The sequence below is a fragment of the Cupressus sempervirens genome, chromosome 7, assembly GCF_028749045.1.
Source record: "Cupressus sempervirens isolate cs-2001-9-10 chromosome 7, ASM2874904v1, whole genome shotgun sequence".
Lineage (NCBI taxonomy): Eukaryota > Viridiplantae > Streptophyta > Pinopsida > Cupressales > Cupressaceae > Cupressus > Cupressus sempervirens.
In genome coordinates, this window is record NC_143124.1 from 708,454,525 (window position 1) to 708,479,763 (window position 25,239).

General features: G+C 33.5%; 1 protein-coding gene across 3 annotated transcripts in view; it reads left to right on the forward strand.

Moving 5' to 3' along the window:
- Positions 1-22,389, forward strand: part of LOC149549184 (Phosphoglycerate mutase family protein) — a 145,088-nt gene extending 122,699 nt beyond the window's left edge. For all 3 annotated transcript variants that reach the window (XM_089792593.1, XM_089792592.1, XM_089792594.1), the window contains one exon: positions 21,706-22,389. In XM_089792593.1, coding sequence (XP_089648719.1) covers positions 21,706-21,765 — 60 coding nt within the window. In that variant the 3' untranslated portion in view covers positions 21,766-22,389. The remainder of the gene's footprint in view (positions 1-21,705) is intronic.
- The last annotated feature ends 2,850 nt before the right edge of the window (positions 22,390-25,239 follow it).

Genomic DNA, 25,239 nt, shown 5'->3' on the forward strand with positions numbered 1-25,239 from the left:
TCAATATACTACTCTGTAGATCTTTGTTTGTTTTCTATTGCTGGTTCTGATGAAAGTCTTGATATACTCTATTTTTCTATTCTTTGGCTCCATAAATCTTACCCGCATAAAATCTGATGCGGTTTTCCACACAAAAGGGTCCCTCTCAATGGCACGTGCATTCATAATCACCTGGTTGTGTGTTGGTAAGGCATAAAGATAAGGCAGACAATTTATGTCTGATTCTTCTACTTTCCGGCCGCTGCCAATGACTTCATCTAGTTCTTTTCACAGCCTGTTTAATTTCACGGGTTCACGAATGAGATCTGCCATGGCCCATTCGATTGTTATAGTGTTAGTGTTTACTTATTTAATGAGTGAGCCTTTAGTCTGACGTGGCCAAAATCACTTTAAAAGTCAGATACACATGGAGGATTTGATCTGGAATGAATCTCTGTCAGAAATAGGGTCCATAAGAGTCTAAGACATTAGTTTCAAATCATTGTTTTCCTTTAGAAGTTAACCTCTGCATATTGCTCATTGTATCTTGGTCCTAAAGATATCGTTGACCATGCACAACTATAATTCATAGTCATTCCATTGATCTTGCACGACTCATGTCAACACCACCATGATTGCTCAACATAGAACAAGATTGAACCTGCTCTGCTACCATGTTAAGTTTTATTAGATTTGTCATTGTTGTTACTTGTAATAGCACTTGTAGATTTCTGTGTGTTTCAAGTTACCTTCTCAATGCATATATATATGATATTAAGAGGCATGTCTCTTTAACTCTCATTAGTTATCAATTACATTTTCTTATTATCATGATTAAGAATGTGATAATACACACACACACACACACACACACATATATACATAAAATGAGTTAAGTATATATCTCATATATACATGAAATATATATATATATATATCTTCAAATGAGTTTTATCCGAGTGAGACTACACTAACATTAACAAAGAAGATATAAATAATATGTAACCTATTCATATTATTAATAATTAGTAATTAAGAATATCTTACCTCACATTAAGTAATACTCAATTATTAACAATACTATATTTCACCTTAGTCCCAAAATATACACTAAATAATATCCATAATCATGCAAATATAATCGCTATAGCTTATATTTATATATTTACAGATACATATATATGTGCACCCCCCCCTGCGCGCACACACACACACACGTCAAATGCTAAACATTATGATCTATATGATTATGAAGTAATAGATCACAACATTAATATTACTATTTATTTATACTTACTATAATATATGACACTCAGATAGAATAAAGTCACATGTCTTGAAGTAAATATAATCATCCCAAGTGGCCATAGAACTCAACTATAAAACACAGAGAAAACTACAAGATCAAACAAAGTCAACCATAGTCAACAAGGCGAGTCAAGCCAAACTCCTGACACAACATGAAACCTTGAAACATAACATATTGAAGATCGTGAAATTATCAAACAAATCACACAACCAAAATAATCAAATTGTAAGATCACCATGTCCAATAGATTCAGATAAAGTCAATTGGCCCGCCTAAATAGAAAACCTTTGTCAAAAAGGAGTTACTTGTGGGGATCTTGGCACTACCTCCGCAAAAACAACTTTCGAGGATCTAATGGCATGCTCAAACCAGTGTAGCCAGGTGGAGTCGATGCCTGGGACATGCAACCCTACATCGCCAAGACGAAAAAGAAAAACACACACACACATAGGCAAACAATAGGAGACAAGGAGGGGTAGTGCAACATCTCCAGATCTCCCGTAGAAGTGATTGTCTAGCTCCCTCCATCCTACAGGCACATCAAATAGGATTCATACTAAAACATGATTCATTAGTATTGTTAGCACGTGGATAATCATAACCAAGTAATTACAATAAAAGAAGGTAAATCATCATCAATGATAATGAAAATTTGACATGTAAGCATAATCAACGATATAAACAATATTTTGAATTAATACTTAGGAAGAAAAATCTCATAATCAATCAAAGAGACAACTAGGATCATGTATAAGTAGACATTAAGAATAATGATAATGAATATGTTATTTAAAGGAAAGGCATAATCTGATAATGTATTATCATCTAAATCTAGTAAGGAGGAACACATAATACATAAATGATAAAATATCATAATCCTATTCAATCCCTAGTATAATAAGTAGTATCATTAGGGTGAATATCTCAATGAACCCTATAATATCTAAGGCAATCATAATGATTGATAATGAGTAACATATAGATCTATTAGGTTTCCCTAACATCTAGGTCTTAAAATATCATGAATTGTCGGCGTAGTGACTATATCCCCGATGAGCCCTCTCTACCACCAACATGTGCTTTTGGTGTGATGGAAAAATCTACATGGTATCATACCACAGGTCATCGGTTGGAGTCCCTCAAGCCCTTTGACCCTTCGCCCACGTAGGCTTGGATTATCAACATGGTATGTAGTGGGTGCAAATCCCACATGATAAATGGTTGTTTCTGGCTCCACCGTGTTGGGGGGTGTTGTCGTATCGACTATATCCCCGATGAGCTCTCTCCACCACCAGCACGTGCTTTTGGTGTGATGGAAAAATCTACATGAACATATAATAAGAGATTAATACTCATGAAAAAATATAATTAAAATGATTTATTTTTTCTAAACTAGAATGTAAATTTATTATAGTTGGCATAGAATGGGTTATGTAACACCTCAAGAAGGATCATAGATTTATCAAAACAAGCATATGAGTTAGTATAACATTCCCTTACTTCTGACACATATATCAAGGGCATATTAGGGTTGGAGGAACACTACATAGGTAATGTAGGCTTTATCGTATGCAGTCCCCATAGAAGCAAAAGTCTCCAAAGAATCCTAATTAATTTCTTTTTATACGGATTAGTCTTATGGACGATTTTACCCCCCAAAAAGTCCATATTTCTTGCTAATCATTCCCATGGATAATTGTTGCCCCCAAAAATCTCGTCTTTTAAAAAAACACGTTAAATTGCATTTGAAACCTAACAAGTGGACAAATATTTTATGAGTAATTCAATTGCACAATATTTTTAGCGTACAACTATAGTTATCTTGTTGAGATGTGCAGAGAAGGTGCAACTAGTTTCAGACTTGCAGGGAGTCAGAAGGCAATGCATTTGCGTCAAAAGAAGACAATTTTTATATTCTATAATTCACACCATATAATTAGTATTTACATGATTTTAGATTAGTGCATACAAGCAGATAAATAATTTGTTAAATAAAATTTTCAATGTGCACATTAGGACCTTTCAATTTAAATGTACAAAATAAGAAACATTAAATCTGTTTTATTTTGGTGGGGCTTTTTGGGTGGATATTTTGTAACCAGCAGTTTTGGGTGAAAATTCAGTCACAAAATAGGATGACCAGCTACAGCATGTGAGACAAAGTCTCTCCTACCTTAAAGGGAAGGCTCCCCCTTCTCATTGTTCCTTGGATCAACTCAAGGTAAGCAAGAAGTCGAGAGATTTTATAAAATGAGTGTTACCAATATCCTTTCTTCTTGTCTTTCAAAAAAGAATCCACTTACTCGTGGAGCAAGTAATGGGTAGGGTGAATCTCTAACTACACTTTTATCAAGAGTTGGAAACAGTTATACCGACAAACCTTCACTAACTCTAAGGCTAGCTGAAAATGTACTAGTTTGGCTCTAAGTCCGATCGTACTTCTAAATGGAAAAACTTTACAATTAGGGCACAAAAACTCCTAAAAGTTAGAATAGTTTAACTATTTAGCGAATTAAGAAAGAAGTATAAACTATAGACAAAGCTTCTAGCTATATATTTCCACAATTGCTCTTGGTCAAAGCTCCAGCTCCAATTGTTTCTCAACTCTTTTATATTCAATTCACAAGATACAATTACCAAGAACACAAGATAATGTGAATCAAAGATAACTTAGATGAATTATAGACAAAGCTTGTAACTCGTACAAGTAACAATCTCACTTAATCAAAGTTTAAGTCTCAAATGCTCCTTTGTATTCACTTTTCTCTCAAAATAATGCTACACAAACAAAGTTTTGCTGGCACAATTTCTCCAGAGCTCTTTTGTATAAAGATAAAAATGATTTTTACAATGAGGGGGCACTCCTTTATATAGGCACATGAGTTGAGAAAAAGGTGGAGGAAAAAGTGGGAGCAATTCGACCAATTTTGACCTAGTCTAACTAGAAGAGAAATTATAGGGTTACATGCAACTGCACATGCAACTCACATTATATCTTTTCATACACATGAAACTCACATTACATGTAATTACATCCTTTCATGCAATGCATCTTCTCCAACTACAAACATGAAAGAAGAAGAAAGAAGACGAAAGAGAAGGAAACAATCCTAGGGATTGTTCTAATGGGCCTTGTACTTGGCGATGTTATCTTGGATGATCATAGGATTAGGAATTCCTGTATTTTGTGTCACTGTATTCACCTTAATAACCATGGTCTTGCGTCTTTTGAAACCTCTAACTCTCTTTGATGAATTGTCTGTTGTCATTTGAAAACTTGATGTGATCCAACTTTTCTCGCTCAAGTTGTCATGAATTCTCCTTTGTAGATCAACACAAACTGGAGTCTCTGACACCTTGAAAACCTTCTCGATGGTATCTAGATGTAAACTTAGAACAACTTTCCATCACCACCTTTAACATTTTATTTTATTTAAATAAACTTCTTGGAAGGATGGAAATGCTTTGAAACATGTGTTAAGAATGTTAGCATTCTGAGTATTGAAATGCTTGCTGTTTCAATAAGTGTTGACAATATACAATCATATATATAGATATATTACACCTGTCATTATAATTTTGAATACATAAACTTAAAATACACGCACGCACACACATATATGATTGTTTATGTCAATCCATATTCAGATCGAATAACATGTTTAACTTTATGTTTGGATGCTACATGTAATCCCAATTGCATCAGGTGTATTCAGTATTCTGTTCACACTGATTGTTATTGGGTGTATACTCTCGCCGATTATATAAAAATGAACTGCTTTGTATTACTTCCACCGATTGGATAACCAGGAGTTTACTTAATCAAATGTTATTGTTATTAAAGTGATTACCATCATGTGTGATTAGTATCTGTTAAAGATTAGTTATGAACAGATGCAAATTAGTTTTGTATACATTGAAGCATGACCAGTTAGGGTCATGCCCCTACTTGATCATATTTCAATGTATATATATACCAAATTCATTTCTTATCTACAGATCATATCAATAACATTGGCATACAGATCTTAGACTGAAAATTGAAAGAAAAACTTTAGATAATCTCAGACTTCGAATTCAAGCTACAATTCTAACTTCAAATAGGTCTTTCATAGAAAGGAAATTAATCAGAAATATATTATTTAGTCTCCACCAAACAAGATCTATAAAACTTTATATGGTATCAGAGCCTACTTGGTAGAGAGACTCTTATTTTGATTTCAAAATAAAAAAAAGGACAAAATGTCAAATAATGTAAGAGTAGAGGACAGACTCGAAGGAGTAGTGAATTTCTTTTCTTGGAAAATTCAAATCACTACAATTCTTGAAGAATTAGAACTTGAATCTTTTATTGAATCAGACATTTCAATTCTTGAAGATGAAGCAGAAAAGGCTACTTGGAAAAGACGAAATAATAAAGCCAAGAAAATAATTGTGGATTCCGTAAAAGATCATATCCTTCCATCTATATCAGAATTAAAGAAAGCATTTGAAGCATTCAAAACAATTAAGGATATGTTTGAAATCAACAACTCAAGTAGATTGATTACATTGAAAAACCAACTTATGAATACTAAAATGAGTAAAAGGGAATCGATTTCATCATATTTTGGAAAGATTACCGAAATTAAAAATCATCTAAATGCTATTGGAAGCAAAATAGAAGATCAAGAACTATCGATAATAACACTTAGAGGATTGCCCTTATCATGGGAAGCATTTATTCAAATAATCAGCAGACCTTCTATACCTCTTCTTGATCAATTAAAGAATGATTGTACATCAGAAGAATCAAGGCTAATCTCTAGGGGGATAATCTCAAATCAAGAGGGAGAAAATCAAGCCCTCTTTTCAGTTTCAAATCACAAAGGGAAAAAGAGAAAATTTAAAGGAAAGAAATATGACAAAGGAAAGAGAATCAAAATTACGAAAGAAATGATTTTTTTAAAGTTAAATGCTATAAGTGTGAGAAACTTGGACATACCTTCAAAAATTGTCCAGAAAGGGAAAACATTTTAGTTTCTCTAGCTGTAACAAAGAAAGATGAAAATCTATTATACTACTCCATGTTATCAAGTGAGATAAACTCGAACGAAAATGTGTGGATAATAGATAGCAGTGCTTCTCGTCATAGAACAAGATTCAGAGAAAAATTTGAAACCTTTCGAAGTTACCATTCTAAAGGAGTCACCATGGAGATAACTCCACTCATCCAGTTAGAGGAATTGGGACTTGTTCGATAAAACGAAGGACTGGGGTTACACTAAAATTAAAAGATGTTCTCTTTGTACTAGGAATAAAAATAAATCTAATTTCAATTTCTGGACTAGGTGATGAAGGATTCCAAGTCACCTTGAATGAAGACAAAGTTCTGTATTGACCTAAAAAATCAAATCTAAAAAATGCCATTACCATAGGAACCAGAGATGGGACCTTATATAAATTATGCAATATAAAAAACTAGGCTCTTAATCTCAAAGTGACAAATTCAAAGAAGTATGGCATAGAAGACTTGGACACATTGGATTTATTCACTTCCAAATGTAGAGAAAATAACCTTTGGAACACCGAGTCTAAGCTCAAAACACATTGCTATCTATAAAGGATGTGCTTTAGGATAGAACATTAAAAAACCTTTTCCTCCTAGTGAACACAAGTTTAACTTAGTTCTAGAACTAGTTCGCTCTGATTTATGTGGACCCATGCCAACACTCTCTTTAGGAGGCTACTCTTACTACATTATATTCATTGATGATTATTCTAGAAAAACTTGGATTTACTTTCTAAAACTTGAAGAATCTTTTGAAGTTCTAACAAAATTTAAAGAATTAAAAAAAATTGTGGAAAATCAAACCTCAAAGAAAATTATAACTCTAAAATCTGACAATGGGGGAGAATATACTTTTGAAAATTTCAAAACTTTTTGTACTTCTATTGGGATTAAGAGGGAGTATACAATATCATATAATCTTCAATAAAATGGGGTAGTAGAAAGACAAAATAGAACCATTGTTGAATCTGCAAAAGCCATGCTTCATGACCAAAACACACATTTTTCATTTTGGGCAGAAGCCACCAATACTGCGGTATACACTCAAAACAGACGTCCCCACTTTATACTAGATAACATAATCCCTGAAGAAGTTTTTACAGGAAATAAACTTAAGTCATGTTGCCCTATTTATATTCATATACCTAAAGAAAGAAGAACTAAGTTAGAACCATCCAGAAAGAAAGGGATATTTGTTGGGTATAGTGAATCCTCTAAAAGGTATAGAGTTTATGTTCCTAGACAAAGATCAGTTGAAGTAAGTAGAGATGTCATATTTGAGGAAAACTCAACATTAAAACTATCCACAGATACAAAAGATGAGCCCATTACAGACTTAGATGGAAATCCACAAACTAAAAATTGGAGGGAGAACATATCAGAAGAAAATGAACCATCACTAGAGACAAGAAATAAAGACATCTCCAATATCAAGAAAAAAGCCTTTATGGGCAAGAAAAATGATTGAAAAAAGTGATGTTGAACCAGATGAAATTTCCAGGGAAAGCAAGAAAACCAGAAACAAATCTTGTTATACTACATTAATAACTGAGCTTACTAAATTTGAACCTACAACTGTCGAAGAAGCTCAGACTTGTCAAGCATGGAAAGATGCAATGATTGAAGAATATCAATCGATACTACAAAGTAATGTTTGGGACATTGTACCTAGACCAAAAGATAAATCAGTTGTTTCTTCAAAGTGGCTATATAAAATCAAATACTCAGCAGATGGCAGTATTAAGAAGCATAAAGCAAGGTTTGTTGCTCGAGATTTTTCCCAAAAGGCAGGCATTGATTATGAAGAAACTTTTGCTCCGGTTGCTCGTTACATTTCAGTCAGAACAATAATTGCAGTTGTAGCTGCCAAAGGATGGAAAATACACCAAATGGATGTAAAGACTGCATTCTTGAATGGGGTCATTAATGAAGAAGTATATATAGAACAACTTGAAGGTTTTGTTATAAAAAATAAGAATCTATACGTGTGCAAACTCAAGAAAGCTTTGTATGGCCTTAAACAAGCATCTCGAGCTTGGTATGAAAGGATAGACAACTATCTCACCAAATTAGGATACTTGAAGAATGAAGCTGACCCTAACATATATTTCAAAATCTCTAATGATGACATGTTAATACTTGTTTTATATATATGTTTATGATCTATTGATAACAGGAAATGATCATCTAATTGAAAGATGCAAATAGGATCTTGTAGCTGAATTTAAAATGAAGGATCTAGGTTTACTACATTATTTTTTGGGCCTGAAAGTATGTCAAAAGAAAGATTTCATATTTTTAAATCAAGGAAAATACACTTAGGATATCTTGACCAGATTTGGGATGATGGACAGAAAACCACTTGCAACTCCTATGGAAAACAATCTACACAAGCTGAAAGAGGAAGCAATACATTCAGAATCTATTGATCCCACATTCTATAGACAAATTATTGGGTCTCTCATGTATTTGGTAAATACTAGGCCCAATATATGCTATGCCACCAAATGTATTATGTCACTTTATGTGTGAGCCCAAGAAGATACATTTAATGGCAGCAAAACACATCTTGAGATATCTACGTGGCACTATTGGTCTTGGACTAAAATACAAAAATGTTGAGATGAAACTTGAAGGCTATACTGGTTCTGATTGGGTTGGATGCTCCATAAACCATAAGAGTACAACCGAATGTTGTTTTAGTCTTGGATCAGCAATGATATCGTGATTCAGTAGAAAACAACCTACAGTTGCTTTGACTTCTATCGAAGCGGAATACATGGCAACCTCCATGGGAGCGCGTGAAATAGTATGGTTACGGAAGCTATTATTTGGAAGGAAACTAGATCCCACGGCGATCCATTGTGATAACGAGAGCTGCATCAAACTCTCCGCTAATCCAATGTTCCACAATCAATCAAAGCACATCGAAACTCCATACCACTATATTAGGGACATGGTTGACAGAAATGTGATCAAGTTGATTTATATAAGCACTGATGAACAAAATGCTGATATTTTTATCAAGCCTCTAACAAGAATGAAAATAGAGTACTTTAGAGGTAAAGTTGGTATATACAAATTTGAAATTATATATATATATTCATGGATATTAAGATTAGATTATTTGCAAATTTGTAAATTGAAAGGTGACGATCTTATCAATAGATGACCAACCTTCTAACACCAAAAGTGTTGAAGGAAAGTGGTATCATTGTTCTTCGGGCCAGATTTTGTCAAACATATTGATAACCCTCATGGTTCTTTGGGCCAGATTTTAGCAGACACCATGAAAATTATTATAATGATATCATTGTTCTTCGGGCTGGATTTCGCCAAACACATTGATAACCATCATGGTTTTTTGGGCCGGATTTTGCCGGACACCATGAAAATTATTGTTATGGTCCTTCGGGCTAGATTGTGCCAGACGCCATAACCATTAAACCACTGTTGAGTGGTACTTATATATATGGAGATGTTTCAAACCCTCATTGCTAAAGAGGGAGTGTTAAGAATGTTAGCATTCTGAGTGTTGAAATGCTTGCTGTTTCGATAAGTGTTGACAGTATACAATCATATTTATAGATATATTACACCTGTCGTTATAATTCTGAATGCAGAAACTTAAAACATATATATATATATATATATATATATGACTGTTTATGTCAATCCATATTCAGATCAATTAACATGTTTAACTTAATGTTCGGAAGCTACATGTAATCTTGATTGCATCGGGTGTATTCAATATTCTCCACATTGATTGTTATTGGGTGTATACTCTTGCTGATTATATAAAGATGAATTGCTTTGTATTACTTCCACCGATTGGATAATCGAGAGTTTCCTTAATCAAATGTTATTGTTATTAAAGTGATTACCATCGGGTGTGATTAGTATTTGTTAAAGATTAGTTATGAACAGATGCAAATTAGTATTGTATACATTGAGGCATGACCACGTAGGGTCATGTCCCTACTTGATCATATTTCAATGTGTGTGTGTGTGTGTGTGTGTGTGTGTGTGTGTGTATACCATATTCATTTCTCATCTGCAAATCATATCAATAACATGGGCATATAGATCTCAAACTGAAAATTGAAAGAAAAACTTCAGATAAACTTAGAATTAGAATTCAAGCCACAATTCTAACTTCAAATAGGTCCGTCATAGAAAGGAAATTAATCAAAAATATATTATTTAGTCTCCACCAAACAAGTTCTATAAAACTTTACAACATGAAAGTGAAACGCATGAGAATGCATGCAAATGAAGATTGCTGATTTTCAAACGTGACTTAGGGTTTTCAAGACGTTATTGCATGGAAAATGGATTACATGTAAGTGCAACATATAGTAAGAAATGAAAAGTGAGATGAGATGCGAATGCGGATGGAGGATGCAATTTAAATGTAAGTGCAGATGGAAGATGAGATGCGAAGTATGGAAAGATGCGAAAACATGTATTTTCTTATGAAGGCGCAAATGTATATGGAGAGATGGAAATGGAAAATGGAAGAGGGACAATGAACTTTATAGTCATCTTTGATGAAAAGGTGAAGTCAAAGTACATAGAAGAGAAAATGACACCTTTTGACTTTTCAAAAAGTGACTTTAAGTCAAAATCGAGGTTTTGAGATGCTATTACACGTAAAGCCTTTTTGTGTAATTGTGTCATGCGAGTGAATGTGGAAAGTGAGATGAGTGAAAATGGAAGCGGAAAATGAGATTACATGCACTTGTGGATGGTGAATGGGATGAAATACATGTAATCGCATTTTGACGAATGAGATGCGAAGTGTTGTGACAAGGAAAGATGGAAATGGAATGTGAATTGAAGTGAAAGATGCTCAAGTTCTTGGGAAAGAACTTGCAATTTCTTCTAAAAGAAGAAAAACAAAAAAGCAAGCAAGCAAACAACGAAAAACAAGCACAAAACAAACACATGCCTTTGATCTTAAACTCAAATATGTCAACAAGCAAGTTACATTCAAGTGCAAATTTGAATTTGGAATTTGGGAAAATTCCAAAAGTGTGAAAATGAGAGTTTTCATCATTTTTAAAGGCAAAATGCACTTTTCATGGCATATATATGGACAAGTGTACAATAACAAGCCATAATATGCATGGAGATAGCAAGATAAGCATGAATTGATGAGCAAGTTTGAAAATGTACACTTACTTGGAGGTTATGAGCCAGAATAGCAAGATCTATAGATTTTGAAGAGCAATTCTTAAATTTGGATTTTCAAACAACGTTTTGACTTTTTCTGTACTTGCATGTAATGGACATTCAATGATTGAATTTGACATAAGAATGCCAAAAATATGGTCTCCAAAGACAAGAGCATGCATTAAAACTCAAAAAAACCCCTATTGATCCAAATGTATGGGCTGAAATGCCATTTTTTGAGTTTTTTAAACAAAAACATGACTTTTTAATACAAAAAATTGGGCCGTTTTTGTGAAAACGTGGCCAAAAAATGCATGTTTTTGAGTCATTTTTGACTTGTGAACGCAAAAATGACTTTCCCAAATGTATATACATGGATCCAAATGCAAAAAAGTGACTTCAAAATGCATAAATGTGGATAAAAACCCCAATTTTCTAAATGTTTTTAGCAAAAACGTGATTCATAAAAGACATGAAACAAAAACGTTTTGGCTTCCAAACACCAAAACATGAGCCAAGATGCAATGTAAAACACTTAAAAAGCCAAATCAATTCCTCTTTGGGCAAAAACGTGCCCTTGGAAGGAGTTTGAAATAATGTTTTTTTAGCAAGATAAATCCATTTTCATTGCTTGAAAACCCGTTGCCAAGGAAAAATGACCCTATTGGAGAAGATCTCATGCAAAACCATCAAGTAAAACTCTCACAATCTCCAAAATTGGGTTCTTGGAGGCCCATTACATGTGTTTTTTCGGAAATTGGACTTTTTAGGAGGCATGACATGTTTTAAAATATGCATTTGGTTAAAATCAGACCTTTTAGGATGGAATGGATATTTTAAAATCTCCCCATAAGGCAAATCACACCTTTTGGGAGGCATGACATATTTTAAAATATATACTTGGTTAAAATTGGACCTTTTGGGGAGGATTGCATATTTTAAGTTAAAGCTCATGTTATTGATGCAATGACACATTTCAAGTGAAAGCTCACATTTTTGGTGTAATGACACCAAAAAGGTCCACTTTTGATATTCTTATGTTTCTAAGCTTAACTTTATGTGCAGTGACATGTAAAATGTCCACTTTTGATAACTTAAAGTCATTTAATAAACATGTATCAATTAAATTTCATTAAAATTTCACTTTAATGGAACATAAACCATATCTATATATCATATTAAAGATATAACACATAAATATTATTTAAAAAGTAACATTTAAATGAACATTTGATTTAAATATCAAAAATTAAACTGAAACTATATAGTTTATATAGTCACTTTAAGTGAAAAATAAAAAAGTAACTCAACTTAAAATTATAACATAAAGCGCACTATAGTCTGTAGTTACTTTAAGTGAAAAATTTAATGATAAAGTAACTTAAAAACATAACATAAAGTGAATTTAAGTTATATTTTTCAAAAAGTGAATGTCAAATTAAAAATATAACATGATATTTTTAATTCGTGTTGTTCCATCAAAAAGGTCCACTTTTTGAGCACTAAAACAACCATAACTCTAAGGGGAAACCGAAAGCCATGACATGAGCAAAACCAAATGACTAAAAACCAACAAATGCAAACTCAAAAACAAGGAAAAGGACGATGAAGACCTCAAAAATCAAGCATAGGCTCGACAAAAAGAAAAACGAAAAAGACTTGATGAAAACCTTCAGTAAAACAATTTGATATATGAATTGGAGTTGATTGATTGATCAACATTAAGCAATTGAATATCAAATTCAACTTAGAGAGATGCAAAACTAGCTTAAAAGAGTTTCATGCTGTTACCAACATTTTGTGGTGACAAAATGTAGGACAACAGGACTTCCATCCAAAGAGAGTATTTTACTGTTATGACAGCTGAATAGTCTTTACTTTGAAGATATATTTAATCTTTTTGTTCATATTTAATATTTTTTGTCTACTTTGTCTTGGTTTGATTTTATTATATTCAGATGCCTATTTCAGTCAGTACTGTCAATGTACCATTACATGTATACTTTTGCTATTTTTTTTATGTGCACATCATAAGTATCTTTCAATTTAACTTCACAAATAAAAACCACAATCTAATTTTTACAGTGGATCTTTTGCTCCAAGGTGATGATAGGTAAATGGCTATGTTGCATGGGTATGCATATCCACACCCCTAGGACATGTCCCCACATACCCAAGTACCGGGTACTCAATTGAATGCATCATCGCTAAGAACCTTGATCAAGATTTCTGACTATTTTTTGGTTTTTTGTTTTTGTACCAGCTTGCTGTTTATTAAGCTTACTTCAATACATAATCAATTTGAAACCTTGATATGATACTCATTAATAATAAAATTTATCATTGTTCAAGTCAAAAGTTTATCGTTTGCAATATGTCATTGTTATATGATTGTTGATCTTGTTCATGTTTGAAGTCCATCTTCTCTGTTATACATCTAAACATTTAGCATATATTATTATTACAAACATATTGCAAATCTAAAACTGAAAACAAAACATTACATCTGCAAGCTTTATCACTGTTCTTGTTTTGAAAAACCATTGTCATGGCTCATATTTTTCAATTTTGTATAACTATTAAATTATATTAAAAAAATTGACATACCCAAGTACACCCACATTGCCTATTTTGAAAAATAGCCATACCTAAACCCTAAGTACCCAAGTGCCCCCGTCCTAGTGCAATCTTGGTAAATGGTCTATATTCCTATGTTATATATTAGTTTGTGTCCTCTTCATATTTTATGTTTACTTTATCATGATTTAATTTTGTATCTACTTACTATCTTGATTTTGTGCACAACTAAATTTTGATTGTGAAGATTGGTTGATTATTTGGTCCAACTAACAGTTGGTACAGCAGTACCCTTGTAAATTGGCTCTTTGGAAAGAAAGAATTTGTATTCTTGGGTAAATGACTTGAAGTTAATTAAGCTCTTTGTTATGTCATTCTTTTGCTTGATGAATTGTCAATGGTATAGTTTTACTTTTTAATTATGCTCACTACTAGAAGTTGTGAAGATAATCTCTATCTTCATTGAATCCTTATATCAAGTTGTATAGTTGTAGTACAAAAACCCTTGGCTTCATTAAAACATCAACCTGATCTTTATATGCTGCCCAACATTGCACCACGATGTTCAATCTTAGTAACATCAAATTCTTTATCTGTGTAATTTTGTACGTCTGTTTTGATATTATGCACAACTATGCATTTTTTTGTCTATCCTCTACTACCATATATGAGTCAATACTTTGAGACAGAGTTCCATGAATTGCTACGAGTCTTGCCGAGTCGAGCAGACCTAGCCGAGTTTCTATGACTTGGTCTGGGTCACGTAATAGGATGTATAATTTCATATATGTATATATATAATTATAAAAGCATATAGTTTTGAGAATTTTTTTCATTTTGCCGAGTCATTGCCGAGATGTTGCTGAGTCGTGGCCTAGTCACAAGTAGAGTTGGCATTGCCAAGTCCAAGCCAAGTCCAAGTCTGGGAACTTTGTTTGAAAATACATAATTCATGTCCATTTGACTCTCAACAGTTTTCAGAAATGGTTCTCTTTTATTAATTGATTATATTTTTATTTGGATGTATATTCTTGGAAGTTTCTTCTTGAAAGTTTCTCAGTGATAAAATGCTTTTTCTTTGTTCTTTTTTGGGATGCGACCATGTTTATTTTAGTTGTTGTGAGGTCTTCCAAAGCTTTTAAAGGTTTGTGTTTTTAATGACAGTCTCTGCAATTAAACATTCTTTTGATATTAATAATATTATAATAACTTCAAATATAATTTTGTTAGTAGAATTTTACCTTCCACTTACATCTTACAACAAGACTAGAGGTTAATCTCATACCACTCACTGAAATAATTTATTGTTAACTTATTAATTTAGACAAAATTCTCATTTGGACAAATCATTTGTTATACTCTTAAGTTATTGGTTCAGGTGCAGATGTAGGTAGAATAGCCTAGTAAGTGGTTTTTATTTTGGTTTGGGTGCATGTGTATACATATTTTTAACTTACATATATATATATATATATATTATGAATCTTTATATATATAAGAAATGTACAAAATTAAATCATTTTATAATGACACCTCATCATTGATAAAGATAAATATTAAATGCCAACTAGCATTTAACGTTAGAAAGTAAAGTCTGCCAAGATAATTGAGCGGGGGTGGGGGGACGGGGTGTGGGTGAGTTAGTTATTTGATCAAAACAACTTTTATTAACCTTATTAATTCTCATACATGTTGACCAATATAAACAACAACCATAAGAAGATAACCATACACAATAACACTATATATGTTAACTAGGGAAACCTTTGATCAGAGGGAAAACCTCGGTGGGGATGGTAACCCAAAAAATGATGTACTAATATATAAGTTCCTTGTAAGAGGACGGACTTTGTTAGGAGCCAATGAAATACATTCAGTACATATTAGTCCTTGTTAGGAGACTTTGAATCCCTGTGAGGAGATTCTAATCTTGTTAGGAGTTGTAGAAGGCAGAAGGACCCACTAACCAAACAACTTTAGGGGCAAACCACCAAACTCACTGTCCAATTGGCCTTTGCATTATCCCTTGCAGAATAATACCAAATACAACTAATCTTGGTAACTCATACTCTTTCTCTGTCCTCTTACTGTGCCTCTTCTACACCAAATACTTCTTAGATCTCAATACCATATCTGCTTACTCGCATCACATAACAAATCCTTTATATCGCTTACTCATTATACTTCGCATATCATTTCACAAAATCACATCCTCATACACATTACAACCAAGGAAACAAACCTTTTTTTATACCAAGTCCTAGATAACATTATTGAGTCAGCCTTGAGTCTCTTAGAATTTACACTTACAATGGGACCTCATTAAGATAAAACAATGCATGTTGCATTACATCTTTCCATAATTACATAACATTGTTGGCTCATAGTCTTTACAACTCTTCACACATGCAACCTTGGACTTTGTGCACTTACTGACGTCATCATTAGGATGTCCTTTACCTCTGTCTAACTTTGCTCAACCAAATTGTATCTTTGTTAAGAGATATAACCTGATTACTAGAAACTACTTCTCAGGAATTCTGTCTATAAAGTGTCTTTTGTAAGTCTCGAATAACAGTCAGTGGTCTTGACTTTCTGCATGTGCACTTAACCGCAGAATCAGGACTCTCTGTAGAACATATCCCCAACTGCGCTTGACCTTATCTTTACTCCTCGAACCATACCTTCTCAATCACTATCTACTACTCTGCCATTCTTCAATATGTTGACATCAATAACAAATACTGCCTTGAATGCAACATGTAACCACTGTAACAATCTCTCAAGTGCTCCAGCAATGCTAGGATACTCCCCCATAGGAATATCATCAGCATTCATGCTAACATTTAATAGTTTACACCGATTACCATCTAGCATGAGTATGATTTTGCTCACATAGCTATCGATTTCTGAGATTCAAATATGTATGGACAATTAAACTGGAATTATGATATGCCCGATTCCTTTGGCCATATTGGCAACACCAAAAAATCCAAATCTGCCTGTCAATATGACTTGTAGCTTCTTACATGAAGTCCGCACTTCTTCAAGATTGGTTAAGATTTGGCTGCTTCTGGAAAAGCTACTGCCTTTAGAATATAATATTCTCTGGCACTGCTAGATTTTTGAAGTTTTATTCATTTTTATTTTTAACTGTGTCCGGGTGCATCCAGATCTGCATCTGCTCCCTGCACAAGCACACCTGGTAACTTAGGTTAGACTCTTTGTTTTAGACAATTCATGGGCTAAAATCTTTATTTTATTTGTTTTCAATATCTCCATGGTATGGAAACACCTTTAAATTTCACATGCAAGTGGTTTTTCTCTCTTGTTCACCGTTTTTCCCCTGTTATTTAAGTCTGATTCTTTTGCATTTGAATCCTGTTTTCCTTTTCAAAACAATCACACACTTTTAATTTGCTAATTTTTCATCCAAAAGATTCTTGCTGCTACACTTGTACCTATTATGAATCTTTCATATTATGTAAGTTTTTTAAAACCAAGGTTGCACGTGGATGGGGGTACTTGAGGACTTAGGGTATGGGTACGAGCACAACTATTTTTCAAAGTAGGGGATGGGGTACTTGGGTATGCCAATTTTTATAATATAATTAATATTTATAGAAAATCTGAAAAGATTATTCATGACAGCGGGTTTTCAAAACAAGAACAGTGATAAAGTTTACAGATGTAATGTATTGTTTTCAGTTTCAGATTTGCAATATGTTTGTAATAATAATATATCTTAAAGGTTTAGATGCATAACAGAGAAGGCCAACTTTAAACATGAACAAGAAGATATAAAACATATAACAATGACATATTGCAAATGATAAACATTGATAATGTTTATTGTTAATTAATATTATATCAAGGTTTCTGATTGCTTGCATATTGAATTAAGCTTGATAAACAACGAGCTCATACACAAACAAAAAAGCCAAAACAAAAATCAGAAATCTTAATCAAGGTCCTTAGCTATGATGCTCTCCATTGAGTACCCAGTGCTTGGGAACATTAGCTAGTACTTTTACACGTACTAGTACCCAGTACACGTCCCACGAGTGTGTGTATGCATACCCATGCAGCACAGCTATAACTTGAAGTTTGCTGCTGGCTGCAACACTGCCTGCAGCCATTGCCACTAAGCCTAGTGCTAAAGTTTAGTTTTTTTTTGTGCGCATTGCTTCATTAAGTGTTTTTTTTAAATTCTTTCTTGGAAAAAAATCCTTGATCCGTGTGTCGAGGCCTATGGCTTTTCTGAGAAGGCTCTTGACATAGAGATGGGACATATTTTATATCAACTTAGGTTTCTCAATCACAATAGTAGGGACCTATTGGCTTGAAAGTTCTCGGTTTGCAAGCTGCCTTCCAGATTTGAGCTACAACCCCCCTTTTGTTATTATGGTAAAATGATGTTTTAGTTGTATTAAACAGAGGAGATGCAAACTCCTTATATAGATTTACAAAGATGGTGTTTCTAAAAGAAACAATCGTGAACTAAAGACGAAAATAGAAACTTTCTAATAAACTAAAGACTGACTAAGATGACCATTAAAGAAACATTATAATATTCTAATACTCTCCCTTAATGGTCATTGTCTAACTGTTGTCTTTTGGTCACGAATTCTTCAAAACATTCTGCTACTACTGAGACCCTCTTGGATTTGCAAAATGTTAATGACCAAGAAGCCAAAATCCGTCTAAAAGAGAATAGAGAATGGTGTCCCCTTCTTTAGAATGCTTTGCAACAAGAGACAAGAGCTTGCTACTGACTCTGCCACCGAGATAAGTCGGCCACTTACCCTTCTAGAATCAACAAAACATTTGATCAGAAATCATCACAAAACATCCAACCTGATGTTGGATAACTAAGCTGCTCTTTTCTGGAGACAGAGAAGAACACTGAGAACAACTAACACGATTTTGAGAAAAAATTGGCAAACCCTCCAAACTTTACAAGTGAACATGATGCTCCAAAACAAACTGCAAAAAACCACAATGTTTTATGGAGAAACATCAAACATGGTTTTTAAGGTGAAAAATCAGGAAAACTGAACACAATTTTTGAGATGAAAAATTGATCAAAACCCAACATGATTTTTGAGGAAAAAATTATAAACCCACCAAGGAATCCCATGTAACTTTGCAAATGATAGAATCAGAAATTTTTAAGGAAAAAGTTTATGATAACCCACCTTATTTTTTAAGGTGAAAAATTGATCAAAATCTAACATGATTTTTTAAAGTTTGGCAAAACAAAAGACTTCGCATGGTAAACCAGGACATGCAAGCCACATGCAAGTACATGCAACCCTAAAAAGAAGAGACTTTTGCTGCAACCAAGAAATCTTGGGATCAAAAACCCTTAGTCAGGCTTGCGAATGACAATCCGACACAAATTTTGAGGTGAAAATTTGATCAAAACGCAACATGATTTTATAAAGGGCAGCAAAAGACGAAATTTCGCATGGTAAACCAACACATGCAAGCAACATGCATGTACATGCAACCCTAAAAAAATTAAGACTTTTTCCGCAACCAAGAAATCGTGGAATCAAAAACCCTTAACCAGGCTTGCGATTTCTAGCAAAAATCTGCAAAGACGAACCACAAAAGTTTCATAAAATTTCTTTGACGATTTTTATTTCAAAAAATCGAAAAGCAAATTTCTAGAAAAAAACATAGATCAAAAGAGGCTTGAATTTTCCTGAAAAAATTCACCAGATTTTACGAAATCCCATCGACCTACTCTAATTACATGTCATGGTAAAATGATGTTGTTGTAGTTGTATTAAATAGAGGAGATGCAAACTCCTTATATAGATTTACAAAGATGGTGTTTCTCAAAGAAACAATCATGAACTAAAGACAAAAATAGAAACTTCCTAATAAACTAAAGACTGACTAAGACGACCATTAAAGAAACATTATAATATTCTGTTATTGTAACTATCACAAACAATCTCCAAAAAGAATGAAACGAAAAACAATCTTGACTTTCTTGAGTCTTCCAGACACAATGGAGCCATCAGGAATGCTCTCTAAATCCTTCAAAGTGCTACAATCATCCAAATCATAAAAATAACATATATGCAAAATAGAGACTACTGGATCTTCATAAATCTTTGTTATTCTCCACACCATATGAAATGCAAGAGAAATCACAACAAGACTTTACAATATCTATAAAATAAATTACTTTCAAATAAGCTTTGAGACCATTTTAGAATCTGAGAAAACAAATATATACCAGAATCAAATGAGGGTGTTAGAAAAAACAACTGGAAATAAAATGGATTGAATAACAATATTGGATAAATTTGATGTGAATGCTTAGAGGCATAATAGCACCAAGACAAATCTCGAATATGTCATATCCCAATATTTCCAATATATCAAAAACAAGCTAGCTAGCATGATTATATAGGTAACAGCTGATAGGAAGCATAGACAAGGTTGAAACAAGTGTCTCAACCTGGAAGAAGTAGAGTCTTGATAGAACCCAACAATATCCTCTAGAAGAGTGAAGAGTCCAAATTGCACTCAACCGTATTATAGGAGTTAAGAGTCCAAGTAGGACTCAACAATACCTACCTAAAAAATTTCCTCCTAATAAATAAGTTCATCTAAGTAAACTTAAGTCAAGAGCAAAATGGAAAAAGACCATTTACTTTAACACTTTTGGTTGAGGGGTGTGATATGAGCACATTTTTTGGACCACAAAGTACACCATTGAAGTAAAAGACATGCTTCTGAATTGTTGTAACTTGTGAGTCCTAAGTAGACTCAAACCTGATCTTTCTCGTAAGTTCTCTGTGTATGTAAAACCACCGATTCCTAGTAGTTTTTAAACATAGATCACATTTATCCTATTGCAAAGCTGTTTACTGAAATGCAACCATAGACACCCCATACTTTTCTTAATGGTACCTTGCCACCATTTTCTCCATTTGATGTGAATGGTAAGGCGAATTCCAGAATGGTTTTAATTATTTTGTGTCAATGAAAACCTAGCAATCTACCATTGAATATGTTCCCATAGGCCATTTCTTTTTGCATTTTCAATCTAATGTATTTGATGAACAACCATGGTATTGTTAAGCTCCTGAAGGCTGCAGAGTATTATGGTTTTCACTGTTGGCTGTGATTCCATTCTCTTTCAGGAATGAGGATGCAGTATTTTTTTGTTCCACTTTAGTGATCATTGATTAAAAAATTTAATTCCTAAACTGCTGTATGAAATTCATTTGAAATAGCATCTGTATAATAATGTAGTGTGTTTTCTTGTTTGTAATAATTTCCCTTTCTATTATTATTTCCCTTGAAAGGTAAAATACCATATTGAGGATACTAAGGAATGGGGAAGCTTCTTTATGACCTTTACCGTGCTTTGATATCAATGGACAATAACCTGTTTAAGAATTATTTTAGTTCTGTGATGCACTTCTAATGATGTCAGGTAGGTTTACATATGTATGCTATGGATTAGCTATGGATAAGTAAAGAAATTTTGTAATACATGATTCTTGAATCAATATATTCTCTAGATTCTGATCCTAACACAAGATAGGTCCACATAATTTCACACCTAAAATTGCTTTCTGTGCAGGCTTTCTATTCTGCAGGTTTTGGTGGTTGGAAGCTTATCGATATTGTCAAGCCAGATTAGCGCACAGAATCAAATAAGATCTTATGCACATTCATGGGAAAATTTTTAAAATCTCACTGTACAAGAGAACAGTAAGCTATTAGCAGGCCTAAACACATATACAATGGGGAAGAGCTATCATTGCATAGACCCCTAGGAACTGTTTGCTTCTTAATATAGAAATAGATGGAGAGGTGGCCCTTCAACATGTTCGAGTGGAAGTGAGATTCCGATTAGTAACCAGTCTTGAAAGACAATTTTCAGCAGCTGGTAGAAGTAGCTTTGTCAAAGCAGGATGAACACAATGGATATTCAGATATTAAGAATTCCTCAGCTGCCATTTACTTTTAGTGCTGATCTGATTGGAACTACCATTGGGAAAATTGAGAACAAATGGATAAAGGCAGGAGATGGATAATGATATTGTATCTTGTTACCATTTTATTGTGACAGTCGAATGTCAATGCATGACATGCTTAGATGACTCATTTGATATGGTTGTCTCCATATTCAGTTGCTCTATAAACTTCTAATGTAAAAAGGAATTAGACAATCTGAATCTCAAAATAGTGCAGACTCCAATATTGGGACTTCAACAAAACAATTGTCATCTATTTTTGAATCTAGATTACATTTTATATTTTTTATCATTTCTACAAATCTAGAATAAAATTATGCATGCTAGACAAACCTTAATCATTGGAGGAAAAGTCTTGCAGACATCATAAGGAACCAAAATGCTAATTGGCTATTATTTCATAGGTTTGATGATTAGGTTTAAATTCAAAGAGATCTCATTCCCTCCTGTGTCAGCATTGCCTTTATGACAGTTTCATAACAACTATTAACAAGAACAAAGGGCAAATGCTTCCAGCCTATGTCTATGGAAGCAATGGAAGATAGCACACTTATAATAGTATTAAGGATTTATATTTACATACCCAAATGTTTTCCCTTTCTGGGTTCTTAGAATCTTTTAAGTATCTGTGAAAGAATATTGCAGAGACTTGAAATATGTATCTTTCAAGTTGGATAGAAGTTTTCAAGCAAGAACTAGGAGCATTTCTAACCATAAAAATTAAACGTTAATATTCATGTGCTTCTCTGGTTGGATAAGCCTGAGATGGTGAGAATTTTCTTATGAGAGTCATACATGGACAGCACTATGCTTAACTCGTAACCATGACCAAATTGAAGAAGAAACCTGCAAAACCAAGAAAACAGCAATTGTCCACTTGAGTCTTTAGAGTCAGAACAGGTGTCATTAAAACTTTGTGGCATTTTAATAAAATCCTTGTTGCTGCAATTTTTCTTAAGCTCATGTTCATGCTCATGCATTAATCAATCATTATGTGGTTCATATTAATGCTTTGATCTCTTTCCTTAAACTATATGGGAAGTAGCGGAATGCTTTGTAGCCTCGCCCATTTTGCACACCTTATGAATACTGTTGGAAAACTAATATGATTGTAGATTTCATGGGAAGCATCTAAATTATCCAAAGTGATAACCAACTGCAGTATCCAATTATGTGTGCGATGCATGGGGTTAAATTATTGTTTATTTTTAAACCTGCTTTCCTTGTTCTAGAAACAAGAGGATTTTGATTCTACAAGCAATGTTAATTTATGGAAATACATAACCAAGGGGTATGAGCCAAGTTTGAAAGACGCAAAGCATTATTGAATTTTCCGTTAATAGAGGTAACCTTGACTTGGCTTTAAAGAAGCTCAGTTGGGATACAGACTCACATCAAAGCACAACCTTGAGCGAGGAATTCATTTATTGTAGAAGGATTAGAGCTTAAAATTTCCCAGCTACTCGTCTCACAGATTCCATACTTATTATGAGTACGAGTATCATGCCATTTCCTATGATAAGATCCACAGTCAAGTATCATAAGATGCAAAACTAAAAATATCCAAATATATAAAAAGGAGCAGCAGGATTTCTTAAGATACCTTTTGAAATTGATTGGCTCATTGGTTGTTTTACTTCATTTGTGATTTTCAGTGAGGTGTTGGGTCTGGTATAGTCATTGTGTTGAAGATCATTATCTGTGGATGGTATCAGTATCTTATAGGATGTTTGTAATTGATTATTTTCAATGTATAAATGTTTGCATGGTGATTTGGGTGTGTCATACGTTTCTATGTTCAGCTTGGTATTTCAGATGATTAGAGGTGACATTATTTTGTTATTTGGATATGTGTAGCATGTTTGGGACATTGAGATGTGTCCTCAATTCAATTGGTTCGTGATTTGGAAGTTCACAATCTATTTTTTTGGATTGTCAGTTGGTGGTGTCAGTGTTCTTGAGACTCAGTATGATGTTGACCACGATTTCAAAGATTGGTGTTGATGTGGATGTTTTTGTGGCATTTCATGATGCTTGCGGATGTTTCTAGATCATGCTCCTATTGTGTTGCTCGTTCACATTGATCATGGTACCCACATTGGTGTTTTTTGATTGGTGAGTTCATACTCTTGTCTAACTTGGTGACGTAGCATGCTAAATGATGGTGTTATTGGTCCATGTTATGTCCTAACTGACATTCATTGGTTTAGATTAAATATTGCATCATGTATGGTTATATTTTGTAATTAAGTGGTGAGAGTTTAGTCGACCTTTGTTTATTTCTTCAAGGTTGATGATTTGTCTAAATTTAATATTCATATGTGGATCTTGTGCGTGCGAGTGGATGTGTTAGTAATGTCTGAAAATAGTAGAGATTTGGTATGGGAAAGAAAATTGTCATGCTTTAATAGAATTGATCCAAACACGATGAAGATGCTATTGTACAATGACTTGTGGATTGCAGTCTATATTTGTTGTTAGGTGACGAGCCTTCCCTTAGGCATAAAGCCTACTTTATGTATTTGTGTAGTGAGCTCTAGGCAATATTTTAATGCATGTGCATTCCCATTGTAATATTGCTAACAAGATATAGTGCTTTTAATTGAGTACAACTTGTGGCTTCATCCCTGTTGTGGTTTTTCCCCTAACATGGCTTTTGTGCAAAAATTCTTGGTGTTGTGTGTTCTTGATATGTTTTAGTTTTGTGTTTCATTATTCATTTATTAGATGAGAAGCTTAAAGTTTTGCAAAGTTGCCAAGTTTGTGGGACAACTTATTCAAACCCTCTCTCAATTGTCTCTTGCCTATTCATCAATTCGTATGAAAGCCTAGTTCCTCTTTGGGAAGCTTAATTGCCTGAGGCGATCTGGGATGATAACCTTTAAGAAGGATAGTGTGAGATTTGACTGCACAAATTACTCTCTTTGGAAAGGTCACATGTAAACACATTTGAGATACTTTGGAGAAGACCATTGGGAAATAATCAAGATGCAATATGTTTCTCTTGCAAATCTTTCTACTACTACTCTTGATGAGAAGATGAAATCTAAATATAGAATTAGAGCTAAGGAAGCATTGTTGAGTGCCTTGATTAATATTGAAATGGAAAATGTTATGGAATTGAAGATTACATATGA